Source organism: Oncorhynchus gorbuscha, linkage group LG10, assembly GCF_021184085.1.
Source record: "Oncorhynchus gorbuscha isolate QuinsamMale2020 ecotype Even-year linkage group LG10, OgorEven_v1.0, whole genome shotgun sequence".
Taxonomy (NCBI): Eukaryota; Metazoa; Chordata; class Actinopteri; order Salmoniformes; family Salmonidae; genus Oncorhynchus; species Oncorhynchus gorbuscha.
This window is the reverse complement of record NC_060182.1, coordinates 11,247,985-11,262,984: the sequence shown is the minus strand read 5'-3', so window position 1 is coordinate 11,262,984 and position 15,000 is coordinate 11,247,985. Positions and strand designations below refer to the sequence as shown.

Sequence of the window (15,000 nt, the reverse complement as noted above, 5' to 3'; positions counted from 1 at the left end):
GCGTGTGTGACGACCCTCCCACTCTGTCTGCCATATTCTCTCTTTGTTCTTGTTTCCTTATTAGGATGCCGGTGGGCGGAGTTGAGAGGGTCGTCAGCTACATGGGAAACACCTGGGCCAGGTGTCTCCCAGGATAAATACACCACTTCCCCATTCATGGAGGAGACTCTCTCCATGCAGACACACCTGGGCCCGGTGTCTCCCAGGATAAATACACCACTTCCCCATTCATGGAGGAGACTCTCTCCATGCAGACACACCTGTTTCCGGTGTCTCCCAGGATAAATATACCACTTCCCCATTCATGGAGGAGACTCTCTCCATGCAGACACCTTTCTAGATTTTGTTGTGTATCTTGGTGGTTTTGGGTTGTTTGCTTTGACACCTTTCAACACCCTGCATTATCACATTCATGCAAAACACTCACTTACACTACTGATTACACACACCATTGTATATTGTACTTAGTTACTTTATTTAATAAATATATGTTTTATTACTTCTTATCTCCACGTTGTCTCCCTTTTTTTACGGGCTTTGAGCCGGTTCGTGACATGTGGTGGTGGTGTGTAGTGTAGTGTTGTAATGTATTGTAGTGGTGTGTGGTGTGGTTTGGTGTAGTGTAGTGTGCTGTAGTGTGGTGTAGTGTAGTGCGCTGTATGGTGTGGTGGTGTGTAGTGTTGTGTGGTGGTGTTGTGGTGTGTAATGTAGTGTGGTGTAGTGTAGTGGAATGTAGTGTGGTGATGTGTAGTGTCGTGTAGTGGTGTGTAATGTAATGTAGTGTAGTATAGTGTAGTGTAGTGGTGTGTAGTGTGGCGGTATGTCGTGTAGTGTAGTGTAGTGTAATGTAGTGTGGTGATGTGCAGTGTAGTGTGGTGGTGCAGTTTGGTGATGTGTCACGTAGTGTAGTGTGGTGGTGTAGTGTGGTGATGTGTCTGGGTAGTGTAGTGTAGTGCAGTGTCGTGTAGTGGTGTGTATTGTAGTGTAGTGTAGTGTAATGTAGTGTGCGATATGTAGTGTAGTGTAGAGTAATATAGTGCGGTGTGTAGTGTAATGTAGTGTGGTGATGTGTCGTGTTGTGTTTTGTCCAGACAGGGCTGTGGGATGCCTGCTAATCTGTGCACAGTTCAGAGGCAGCACAGCTGGATGCTTCAGACACAACACAGCGAGCGCATTTGCTACAAGCTGATTGTGCCTCTAAATCTTAAGCACAGAGCTGTGTGTGTGTGTGTGTGTGTGTGTGTGTGTGTGTGTGTGTGTGTGTGTGTGTGTGTGTGTGTGTGTGTGTGTGTGTGTGTGTGTGTGTGTGTGTGTGTGTGTGTGTGTGTGTGTGTGTGTGTGTGTGTGTGTGTGTGTGTGTGTGTGTGTGTGTGTGAGAGAGAAAGTGTACAAGTATTTGTTCAGAGGCAGGAGAGAGGGCAAACAGACTGCAACTACACATACACCACCCTGAATGTTGGATAAGCATGGCTGAGAATGGTACCGCTAAGCCCTGAGGGACATGGAGGGGGGAAGAGAGAAGGAGAGATGGAGGGGGGAAGAGAGAAGGAGAGATGGAGAGAGAGATAGGGAGAGGGGCAGGGGGGAGAGAGAGGACAGAAGACTAGGCCCAGATGGTGGGCAATTAGCATAGTGCCAGAAATAGGAGTCATCTGCCAGAGAGAGAGAGAGACATAAGAGAGTGTGAGACAGAGAGAAGACAGAGAGAATGCGAGAGAGAGACATTGAGAGAGAGGAAAGAGACATTGAGAGAGAGGAAAGAGACATTGAGAGAGAGGAAAGAGACATTGAGAGAGAGGAAAGAGACATTGAGAGAGAGACATTGCTTTAGCAATGCAAACATATGTTTACCGTGCCAATAAATGCCTTTGAATTGAATTGAGAGAGAGATAAGAAAGGAAGAGACAGAGAGAAAGAGAGCGAGAGAAAGAAGGGGAGAGCAGGAGAGAGAAATAAGAAGATAAAATTCAAGAGAGCAAGAGAGAGAAAGAGAAGAAAAGAAGAGACAGAGACAGAGACAGAGACAGAGACAGAGACAGAGACAGAGAGAGAGAGAGAGAGAGAGAGAGAGAGAGAGAGAGAGAGAGAGAGAGAGAGAGAGAGAGAGAGAGAGAGTGTCACGCCTTGGTCTTAGTATTTTGTGTTTTCTTTAATTATTTGTTCAGGCCAGGGTGTGACATGGGGTTATTGTATTGTCATATTGGGTTTTTTGTAGGCATTGGGATTGTGGTTGATTAGGGGTGTGTCTAGTATAGGCTTGGCTGCCTGAGGCGGTTCTCAATCAGAGTCAGGTGATTCTTGTTGTCTCTGATGGGGAACCGTATTTAGGTAGCCTGGGTTTCACTTTGTATTTCGTGGGTGATTGTTCCTGTCTCTGTGTAGTTTCACCAGATAGGCTGTAATTAGGTTTTCACGTTCCGTTTGTTGTTTTGCTTTTGTATAAGTTATTTCATGTATCGCTCTTCATTTATTAAAGACATGAGTAACCACCACGCTGCATTTCAGTCCGACTCTCTTTCTACAAACGAAGGACGCCGTTACAGAGAGAGAGAGAGGGAGGGACAGAGAGAGAGAGAGGGACAGAGAGAGAGAGAGAGAGAGAGAGAGAGAGAGAGAGAGAGAGAGAGAGAGAGAGAGAGAGAGAGAGAGAGAGAGAGAGAGAGAGAGAGGGATAGGGATAGAAACTGATGAAAAGTGGTGTTTGGGGTAAAACATACAACATTATAAAATCCATGTACACAAACAACAAGTGTGCGGTTAAAATTCTTCCCACAGGGCCGTGGGGTGAGACAAGGATGCAGCTTAAGCCCCACCCTCTTCAGCATATATATAACCGAATTGGCGCGTGCACTAGAAAAGTCTGCAGCACCCGGCCTCACCCTACTAGAATCTGAAGTCAAATGTCTACTGTTCGCTGATGATCTGGTGCTTCTGTCACCAACCAAGGAGGGCCTACAGCAGCACCTAGAAATTCTGCACAGATTCTGCCAGACCTGGGCCCAGACAGTGAATCTCAGTAAGACCAAAATAATGGTGTTCCAAAAAAGGTCCAGTCGCCAGGACCACAAATGCAAATTCCATCTAGACATCATTGCCCTAGAGCACAAAAAAATGATGAGATGAACCTGGAGAAGAATACCTGACCACTGTGACTGACCCAAACTTAAAGAAAGCTTTGACTATGTACAGATTCAGTGAGCATTGCCTTGCTATTGAGAAAGGCTGCCGTAGGCAGACATGGCTCTCAAGAGAAGACAGGCTATGTGCACACTGCCCAAAAAATAAGGTTGAAACTGAGCTGCACTTCCTAACCTCCTGCCCAATGTATGACCATATTAGAGAGACATATTTCCCCCAGATTACGCAGATCCACAAAGAATTCGAAAACAAATCCAATTTTGATAAACTCCAATATATACTGGGTGAAATTCCACAGTGTGCCATCATAGCAGCAAGATTTGTGACCTGTTGCCACAAGAAAAGGGCAACCAGTGAAGAACAAACACCATTGTAAATACAACCCATATTTATGTTTATTTATTTTCCCTTGTGTACTTTAACCATTTGTACATTGTTACAACACTGTGTATATATACAGTGGAGCAAAAAAGTATTTAGTCAGCCACCAATTGTGCAAGTTCTCCCACTTAAAAATATGAGAGAGGTCTGTAATTTTCATCATAGGTACACTTCAACTATGACAGAAAAAATGAGAAAAAAAATATTTGCAAATTATGGTGGAAAATAAGTATTTGGTCACCTACAAACAAGCAAGATTTCTGGCTCTCACAGACCTGTAACTTCTTCTTTAAGAGGCTCCTCTGTCCTCCACTCGTTACCTGTATTAATGGCACCTGATGAGGATAGGCTACCCATCCTGTTGGGGGAGGACGCAGAGAGCTGTGGGGTGGCAGCGCACTACATTGCTGCCTGCCACAAGTTGAGGCACAGTGTCTGACAGACCAATCAACCTGCACATGTCCTCTACTGTATGCTTATTGGGAGTGGTCTGTGTGGAAAACTGGCAGATAGACCAATAAGAAAGAGAGTTCCAAACCTATTAACTAATCACCAGGCAGGCCATATTTTTTTAGTTTTTTTGTTTAACCTTTATTTAACCAGGCAAGTCAGTTAAGAACATATTCTTATTTTCAATGACGGCCTGGGAACAGTGGGTTAACTGCCTGTTCAGGGGCAGAACGACAGATTTGTACCTTGTCAGCTCGGGGGGTTTGAACTCACAACCTTCCGGTTACTAGTCCAACGCTCTAACCACTAGGCTACATCCCACCAAAACAGGATGAGATTTCAGTCAGCCTTTTCAAAAATCTCTTACAAGAAAAGGACATTATCATAATTTTCACAATTTCACAGTATTATTCCAACCTCATAGTGTAGAAAGATTATATATATATAACAATAAAGAGTTTGGACAATAACAATAAAAAGTTTGGACACACCTACTCATTCAAGGGTTTTTCTTTATTTTTTAAATATTTTTATTTTAATATTGTAGAATAATGAAAAGAAGACGTCAAAGAAGACATGTAAACTATTAAATAACATATGGAATCATGTAGTAACCAAAAAGGTTTTCAACAAATCTAAATATCATTTATATTTTAGATTCTTCAAAGTTGCCACTCTTTGCCTTGATGACAGCTTTGCACACTCTCAACCAGCTTCACCTGGAATGCTTTTCCAACAGCCTTGAAGGAGTTCCCACACATGCTGAGCACTTGTTGGCTGCTTTTCCTTCACTCTGCTTTCCAACTCATGTCAAACCATCTCAATTGGGTTGAGGTCAGGTGATTGTGGAAACCAGGTCATCTGATGCAACACTCCACCTTTCTCCTTCTTGGTCAAATAGCCCTTACACAGCCTGGAGGTGTGTTTGGTCATTGTCCTGTTGAAAAACAAGTGATAGTCCCACTAAGCGCAAACCAGATGGGATGGCATATCGCTGCAGAATGCTGTGGTAGCCGTGCTGGTTGTGTGCCTTGAATTCTAAATAAATCACTGACAGTGTCACCAGTAAAGCACTCTCACACGTCACACCTCCTCCATGCTTCACAGTGGGAACCATATATGCGGAGATCATCCATTCACCTACTCTGCTTCCCAAGGACAGATTTCAAGGACAAAAGACAGATTTCTACCGGTCTAATGTCCATTGCTCGTGTTTCTTGGCCCAACCAAGTCTCTTCTTAATATTGGTGTCCTTTAGTAGTGGTTTCTTTGCAGCAATTCGACCAGGAAGGCCTGATTCACGCAGTCTCCTCTGAACAGTTCATGTTGAGATGTGTATGTTACATGAACTCTGTGAATAATTTATTTGGGCTGCAATTTCTGAGGCTGGTACCTCTAATAACCTTATCCTCTGCAGCAGAGGTAACTCTGGATCTTCCTTTCCTGTGGCGATCCTCATGAGAGCCAGTTTCATCATAGCACTTGATGGTTTTTGCGACTGCACTTGAAGAAACTTTCAATGTTCTTGAAATGTTCCTTATTGACTGATCTTCATGTCTTAAAACCTGTTAATCCTACCCCCTACTTTTTCAAACATTCTGTTAAAAATCGCGCAACATTTCAGCGCCCTGCTACTCATGCCAGGAATATAGTATATGCATATATAGTATGTGTGGATAGAAAACACTCAGACGTTTATAAAACTGGTTAAATCACGACTGTGACTATAACAGAACGTGCGTTTCATCGAAAAGCGCAGGAAAATCTGATCACTGAAAATGGAAATATATATCCATGCGCGACTTGAACCCATTGATAAAGGTGAACCACATTTAATGCGGCTGAGATTGCAATACCTACAGCTTCCCCATGTTGTCTAGAGTCTTGTCATTTGCCTAGGCTTTGTTTCTTGGTCAAACAGACGCAAGGCAACGCATTTCTTTCGGTCTCCGACCGGATATTTTGGTTGAGATTTTGGTTGAGAGTTACCCGGACATTATTTCGAGACAGACAGATAAAGAATATACTTTGCCTCGTGATCAATTTGATCGCTTATTAACATTTAATAATACCTAAAGTTGCATTACAAAAGTATTTCGAAGTGTTTTGTGAAAGTTTATCGTCGACATTTTTAATTTAAAAAAATGACGTTACGTTATAAGACGCTATTTTTTTCCGTTTATCACACAGTCTTCATAGATCGATATCTAGGCTATATATGGACCGATTTAATCGAAAAAAAGACCCAATAGTGATTATGGGACATCTAGGAGTGCCAACAAAGAAGATGGTCAAAGGTAATGAATGTTTTATATTTTATTTGTGCGGTTTGTGTAGCGACGACTATGCTAATTATTTTGTTTACGTCCCCTGCGGGTCTTTTGGGGTGTTACATGCTATCAGATAATAGCTTCTCATGCTTTCGCCGAAAAGCATTTTAAAAATCTGACTTGTTGCCTGGATTCACAACGAGTGTAGCTTTAATTCAATACCCTGCATGTGTATTTTAATGAACGTTTGAGTTTTAACTAATACTATTAGCATTTAGCGTAGCGCATTTGCATTTCCAGAGCTCTAGATGGGACGCCTGCGTGCCAGGTAGGAGCAAGAGGTTAAAGTAATGATGGACTGTCTTTTCTCTTATTTGAGATGTTCTTGACATTATATGGTGTCATGACGTTGGCCTGGAGGTAGGTTTATGACAATAATCATTCCTTGCCACCTGTAGTAGTCACTACAAGACAACTAGTAAAATGCTCTAATCAAGTATTCCTGTAGGATAACATTTCAGAATAAAACTGTAGGACAACTGGACCCCTTGAGTACCAGTACCGATATGACAGTCAGTCCAGCAACACTCAGTAAGAAGTAACCTCACTTTTGCTTTTGATATTAGCGACATAGGAGTCACTCAGAGTGCAACACGGGGAAGGGAATCTCCATTGCACTTGTAACGGATGTGAAACGGCTAGCTTAGTTAGCGGTGTGCGCTAAATAGCGTTTCAATCGTTTTTTGTGGAGCGATGGGTAACGATGCTTTGAGGGTGACTGTTGTCGATGTGTGCAGAGGGTCCCTGGTTCGCGCCCGGGTATGGGCGAGGGGACGGACGTAAAGTTATTCTGTTACACACTCTTCCATTGGTTAACACACGCCACTAATAAATAGAACCCTCCGTTCAGGAGAAAAGTTATTAGAAGTCATGAACCACGATCACACCGCGTATGACTGTTCTAATACTTAAAGAGTACTTCCGTCATGAGGTTAGCTTCTCCGTGGATAACATAGCTATGAGGTATACTTCTTCATACCTACCTCCACTACAATAGTGGAAGACAGTGACTGGTAGTAAAACCACTACAGACTACCTCGACTCCAATTCTGACTGACCTCCAGGCATTGACCTGAAAATTACCTGACTACGTCAGACTCATTCTGAACAAGTTGTAATATGCCAGGATACTTGGTTTCCTTCCCTTGACATGTGCGCTTGCGTAGGCATAAACGCACATGCACAACGGAACATCCAATTAGGATTTATGCTAGGATCACTTAGTAAAGTTGAACATTTATTTTGAGGCCTTTCACTCTACAGCTACAGCACTCACCAGTTTTCTTCTCAGAAGTCCATAGGTCATCCCTGTAGACTGCCCAAAACTAGTACCTTACAGCTGTAGACTTATCATATAGTTATCAACTTAGGATACTACCCTAAGCAACACCCTGCAAATTAGGAAAGCCCTAGATATGACATTAGATAATGCCATGATAGGGTCATCAAGACCATGGACGTAGATAAAATACAGTCCAATTAGATGATTAAGGGGGCATAACTATATTTTGTTTTGTTTATGCTTTCAATAATTTTGTTTCATTTTCTTCGGCACGTAGAAAGTGATAGAGCCCTCGACAACTTCCCCATACAACCATCAGTTAGTGCCACAACGCCACTCATTTGGGAGGAAATGTAATGATATATTTCATGGGTGTGTGTGCGTTGTTAACATCTGCCTAAGTTACTGCCCAGATCTTCCAGTCTGGACGACCAGACGACGGGTCCGGAACGGCGATCCCAATCCGGACATCTCCTGCCCAGCCATGGAGAGGACTTCTTCATTTGGAGACCCCCTACCCGGATCGACCACCAGAGGGGGGACTGTAACAGCAACCACCAACTGGACATCTGCTGTTCAGCCATGGAGCGGACTTCATTCGCAGAACCCTACCCGGGTCGACCACCAGATGGGGACCACAACGATGGTCCACAACCAGGACAACCCACGGTCATTTTTATGTTGGTTTGCAACATGCAGGTTAATCGCAAGATTTAACCCAATATGGGGGGACTGTCATGACGTTGGTCTGCGGGTAGGTTTATGACCGTCATGAATACCTCTTCCAGCCTTTTTCCTCTCTCTACCCTACTGATGTGACATTTGAAAACCCCTTGGTTAACATAGAGATTCGGGGAACATCAGAAGGTGGGGGGAAATGAACTATATTCTGGTAATCCGACCAATTAAACATATGCGGTGGTACTTAATGAATATGATGTCAGTTCGGTTGTCATCCGGGACATTCTCATCAATGATAGGATGACATAAACTCTACAGTGGAAATTCTGCACATTGTAGTTATCGGAGTCACATGGAATTGTTGTTCAATTTAAATGTTTGAATATAACATTATTGGTGAAGAGATTAAGTGTAATTTTAGCTTCCAAATGAGAGATTTGGGTTTTCATAAGGTTAGGGCTCTGCTCAATCAGTGGCCCACCCCTGTGAAGAGACATGGGTTATAAAACTTTTCAGACACACCCTTCTCACTCCACTATATGAAGCCTTGAAGAAAATGTAACCTCCTGTTCCACGTACGTGAGGTCTGCAGCCTCTGAGTTAAAAGAACTAACATGTCAACTACAGAACTAAGCCAACCTAAGCGTGAGCTTTGGTTGTGAATGTTATGAACTTTGAACTCTTATTCACTACAGAAGTGATACCTCCTAGTCGCTGAGTTAGCAACAGCAGCCACAAACGCGGGCTAGGAAAGAACAGACAGAGTATCCCGTCTCCCACACAACAATGTTACTACAACGTATCCAATTGACCACCAGAGACATTCTTCAAAGGACTGGGTTTGGCAACACGGCCTTCCATCTACCATCAACCTACTGAAGCGCAGCTTTATTTATTTATTTATTGCATTTTCCTTTTCCAAATGGGTGGTAATTTAGAATGCATAAGATACTGTATTTACGATAGCACAGCTTCTCCCTTTGTCCCTCAGTCTTCCCGCTCTTTCACTCAAACCCAGCCCCTTTTCTTTTGTGTAACCAGCTGTCATATCTGTTCCGTCCGGTAGGGACGTTCATCTTTATGACCTAATCTGTAATCAAGGTGTAATTCATTCTGTGTATATGTAATTCTGTGTGATTAGTCAGGTATTTAGTAAATAAATAATTAAACCCAATTTGGTATTGCTGATTCAACTTGTTAGCTAGGGTTCGTGAAGATAACCAAGAATTTACAACTTTCAGATGAGACTGAATTAAGGTGACGATTAATATTGACTGCTATTGATGTAAAATTTTACTAGGTCTTTAAGATTTTATTCAGAAGATAACAGCTCTATAAATATTATTTCGTGGTGCCCCGACTCTCTAGTTAATTACATTTACACAATATTCTCAATCAGGTAATATTAATTACGGAGAAAGGATTTTAGAGAATAGCATGTGATATCACTTAATCTGGCATAGCCAAAGACATGACAATGGAGTTGGTCTCATACCAAATAGGGCTATTTCTGTATACCACCCCTACCTTGTCACAACACAACTGATTGGCTCAAGCGCATTAAGAAGGAAAGAAATTCTACAAATGAACTTTTAACAAGGCACACCTGTTTAATTGAAACACATTCCTGGTGACTACCTCATGAAGCTGGTTGTGATAATGCCAGGAATGTGCAAAGCTGTCATCAAGGAAAAGGGCGGATACTTTGAAAATATAAAATATATTTTGATTTGGTTCCATATGTGCTATTTCATAGTGTTGATGTCTTCACTATTATTCTGCAATGTAGAAATAGTAAAAATAAAGAAATACCCTTGAATGAGTAGGTATGTCCAAACTTTTGACTGGTAGTGTGTATATATAACACAGGAAATCATTTTTTGACTGCACTGGGCCTTTAAGAGAGACAGTTCTGAGAAGAAGGAGAGAACAAAAAATACATATTTTTCTAAGAATCATATCTATTTCTCAACATTACTCATTGATGCAAGATACCTTGTTTATACCCGATAGCCTCACATCCAAGCCTCCACTCGATAAAAACCTCACTGCATAAAAGGTTCATGTTCTGTTTTTGCAAGTGCATGAGTCAGATTGATGTTGTGATCTTGTTTCACTTACACAGTAAACCCACTTCAGTGTGTGTGTGTGCCTGTGTGCCTGTGTGCGTGCGTGTGTGTGTGTGTGCGTGCATGCGTGTGTGTGTGTGTGTGTGTGTGTGTGTGTGTGTGTGCGTGCGTGCGTGCGTGTGTGTGTGTGTGTGTGCGTGCGCGCGTGTGTGTGCGTGTGTGTGTGTGTGTCAGACACTCACATGTGCTGGGATGCGTTGGGAAAGGCAGTGCTGTACTGAGGTGCTGAGTCCTCTGGCCCATGGGGGGCTGCATGGCTCATCACCATCATCACCGGCCGGTGAGGGTACATCCTCTTAGACGAGCGGAAGTAGTTGATGCCATCCTCTGTGATGAGGTCCGTAAAGTAGTCCTGCAGAAGGACAACATGCTGATTTAACATCCACACAATGAAAGGGGACATCGGTAAATACGCTTTCCACAAATATCTGTGTATCCACTTGATTCTCCTGAAATGCTTTTTGCAAGTCACCCTTTGCTAGTTTGAATTAAAACGTTTCACCACTTCACAGGTGTAGCTGATGTACTATTACAATTAATAATGTCTTCAAAGAGATCCCTCTCTCTATTCAGACATGACAATGGATGACAAGGACCAGAGTTCCAGCTCTGAGACCAAGCCGACTGAAGGAATGCCAAGGACCAGGGTTCCACCTCTGAGACCAAGCCGACTGAAGGAATGCCAAGGACCAGGGTTCCAGCTCTGAGACCAAGCCGACTGAAGGAATGCCAAGGACCAGGGTTTCACCTCTGAGACCAAGCCGACTGAAGGAATGCCAAGGACCAGGGTTCCACCTCTGAGACCAAGCCGACTGAAGGAATGCCAAGGACCAAGGTTCCACCTCTGAGACCAAGCCGACTGAAGGAATACCAAGGACCAGGGTTCCACCTCTGAGACCAAGCCGACTGAAGGAATGCCAAGGACCAGGGTTCCACCTCTGAGACCAAGCCGACTGAAGGAATACCAAGGACCAGGGTTCCACCTCTGAGACCAAGCCGACTGAAGGAATGCCAAGGACCAGGGTTCCACCTCTGAGACCAAGCCGACTGAAGGAATGCCAAGGACCAGGGTTCCAACTCTGAGACCAAGCCGACTGAAGGAATGCCAAGGACCAGGGTTCCACCTCTGAGACCAAGCCGACTGAAGGAATACCAAGGACCAGGGTTCCACCTCTGAGACCAAGCCGACTGAAGGAATGCCAAGGACCAGGGTTCCACCTCTGAGACCAAGCCGACTGAAGGAATGCCAAGGACCAGGGTTCCACCTCTGAGACCAAGCCGACTGAAGGAATGCCAAGGACCAGGGTTCCAACTCTGAGACCAAGCCGACTGAAGGAATGACAATGACAAGAGTTCCAGCTCTGAGACCAAGCCAATGGGAATATGCAATCAGAAATCCACACTCACCTTCCTTCCCGTCTCTCTCTCTCTCTCTCTCTCTCTCTCTCTCTCTCTCTCTCTCTCTCTCTCTCTCTCTCTCTCTCTCTCTCTCTCCCTCTCTCTCTCTCGCCTTCTCTTTGAGATAGTGCCGGTGGGGGATGGAGAGGAGGCCTTTAGTGAACAGGTTATGTACATCTGCAGGGCAGTGTTCATGCCATACACCAAACCACCCCTCCCTCCCTTCCTCCAGTTTTCCCCTCCCATCCCTATCTTCTGTGGGAGGCACCCATTCCTGGCAAGGGTTGGCAGGCACAACTGGAACTAAACTGGGGCCAGGTGGTGTTGGGAAACAGGACAGATAGATACATCTATATTGTTGGGAAATATCTTGAGAGAAGAGGAGTAAATGTAGGACAATGAAAAGGCCTTGACTGATTGATGAGGATGACACTGGCAAACTCAGTTGAGATGACTAACTCACAGGCAGGGCACAGCACGAGTGAAAGAACACACACACGCGCACACACGCACGCACACACACACACACACACACACACACACACACACACACACACACACACACACACACACACACACACACACACACACACACACACACACACACACACACACACACACACACACACACACACACACACACACACACACACACACACACACACACACACACACACACACACACACAGATGTATTATACAGACCTTAGGGTACTCGCAGCCATGTTTCTCGCGGACTCCATTCCTGCACAGGGTGTAGTTGTAGAAGCGGGAGTTCTTGACCAGCCCCACCCACTCTCTCCATCCAGGAGGAATATAGGAACCGTTGTACTCATTCAGGTACTTCCCAAAGAAGCCTGCATGGTGGGGCACAGGCCATTCAATTAACTTAGTTACATTCTTGTCGAAGGGTGGAGGGAGGGGGAGGGAGGGATAGAGGGAGGGAAGACTGGGTGGTGGAGGTGGAGGGTGCAATGTCACAGACAGGGTAGCCTAGTGGCTAGAGCTGTTGGACTAGTAACCGAAAGGTTGCAAGTTCAAATCACCAAGCTAACAAGGTACAAATCTGTCATTCTGCCCCGAACAGGCAGTTAACCCACTGTTCCTAGGCCGTCATTGAAAATAAGAACATGTTCTTAACTGACTTGCCTAGTTAAATACTACTGCTACAACTACTGTTACTACTACTAGTGCTACAACTACTGTTTCTACAGTTACTACTACTGCTGATACTGCTACTACTACTGTTACTACTAATACTGCTACAACTACTACTGCTATTATTGTTACTACTGTTACTGCTACTACTGCTACTACTGCTACTGCTGCTACTACTACTACTACTGCTACTACTACTACTACTACTGCTACTCCTACTGCTACTGCTGCTACTACTACTACTGCTACTACTACTCCTACTGCTACTACTACTACTACTACTACTACTGCTAATGCTGCTACTACTACTACTGCTACTACTGCTACTCCTACTGCTACTGCTGCTACTACTACTACTGCTACTCCTACTGCTACTGCTACTGCTACTGCTGCTACTACTACTACTGCTACTCCTACTGCTACTGCTACTGCTGCTACTACTACTACTGCTACTACTACTCCTACTGCTACTACTACTGCTACTCCTACTGCTACTGCTGCTACTACTACTACTGCTACTACTGCTACTCCTACTGCTACTGCTACTGCTGCTACTACTACTACTGCTACTACTACTCCGACTGCTACTACTACTACTACTACTACTACTACTACTGCTAATGCTGCTACTACTACTACTGCTACTACTGCTACTCCTACTGCTACTGCTACTGCTGCTACTACTACTACTGCTACTCCTACTGCTACTGCTACTGCTGCTACTACTACTTCTGCTACTACTACTCCTACTACTACTACTGCTGCTACTACTACTACTACCCTACTACTCCTGCTACTACAACTACTACTGCTACTACTACTCCTACTGCTACTACTACTGCTACTCCTAGTGCTACTGCTACTGCTACTGCTACTGCTACTGCTGCTACTACTACTACTGCTACTCCTACTGCTACTGCTGCTACTACTACTACTGCTACTACTACTCCTACTGCTACTACTGCTACTGCTACTGCTACTGCTACTGCTACTGCTACTGCTACTGCTACTACTACTGCTACTGCTACTGCTACTACTACTACTCCTACTGCTCTTACTGCTGCTACTACTACTACTACTACTACTACTACCTCTACTACTACTACTACTATCTCTACTACTACCTCTACTACTACTACTACTACTACAGCTACTACTACTGCTGCTACTATTACTACTGCTACTACTACTACTACTACTACTACTACTACTACTACTACTACTACCTCTACTACTACTACTTCTGTTATCACCACTACCACTACTACTACTACTAGTGAGACTGTCTGGATAAATGCTAGAGACAGAATTCTGATCTGATTTGCTCCTCTCCTAGTGGATTAGCAGGCAGTAGAAGAGGGAGAACACACTACCTACTACATCAGACCGTATTCACAAAGTGTCTGAGAGTAAGAATGGTGATCTTGGATCAGTGTTGCCTTTCAGATCATAATAAATAATAGGATAGACCCCTGCCCAGGTGTTTCTCTCTGGGGGAAGGAGAGTTCTTCTGTGGCTTAACGTTAACATAATGAGTTGATACTGTAGGTTTTAGCATGGCATGAGGCCTTTGGTTGAGGCGGTGTTGGGTTGTTGGGGAGAGGCAGGACATGGCCGATACACGGCACAGACACATTGTAGACCGATGTGGGCTTTGGTTTCCGTCAGTCGTAACGTGGAGTATTTCTAGGGAAACTGCTTGGAACACATGTTACTGCATGTCTTGCCACCGAGTGTAACACCGATTGAGATTCTCTTTATTTTTTTATATTTTTTTTAACATTTCTAGATTTCCATTAATTTGTGTGATGAATTTATACCAGTGCAGTGCTGTACAGCAGCCGCCCCTTTCATTTGGAATGAGTAACAAAGGTGTAACTTCAAAACAAGCACATGACCACATCTTCAAAGAAGGGTTTTTGATCATGAGTGAATGTGTGTGTATGAGCGTGCATGCTTGTGTGTGTTCTTTTCCTATAAGTTCTGTGATTTCTGGAGAACAGGACGAAGGCAATGTCAGAGCTGACTCCTGAAAGGACTTCTCTCTCTGTTAT

The 15,000-nt window shown here is 44.0% G+C and overlaps 1 protein-coding gene across 6 annotated transcripts in view; it reads right to left on the bottom strand.

The window, feature by feature from the left end:
• The window catches only part of LOC124045539 (extracellular sulfatase Sulf-2-like), a 367,147-nt gene that overhangs the window by 55,044 nt on the left and 297,103 nt on the right, over positions 1–15,000 (bottom strand). For all 6 annotated transcript variants that reach the window (XM_046364888.1, XM_046364889.1, XM_046364887.1 and 3 more), the window contains 2 exons: positions 12,494–12,645; positions 10,574–10,743 (listed from right to left, as the gene is read on the bottom strand). In XM_046364888.1, the coding sequence (XP_046220844.1) occupies positions 10,574–10,743; positions 12,494–12,645 (322 nt within the window). The remainder of the gene's footprint in view (positions 1–10,573; positions 10,744–12,493; positions 12,646–15,000) is intronic.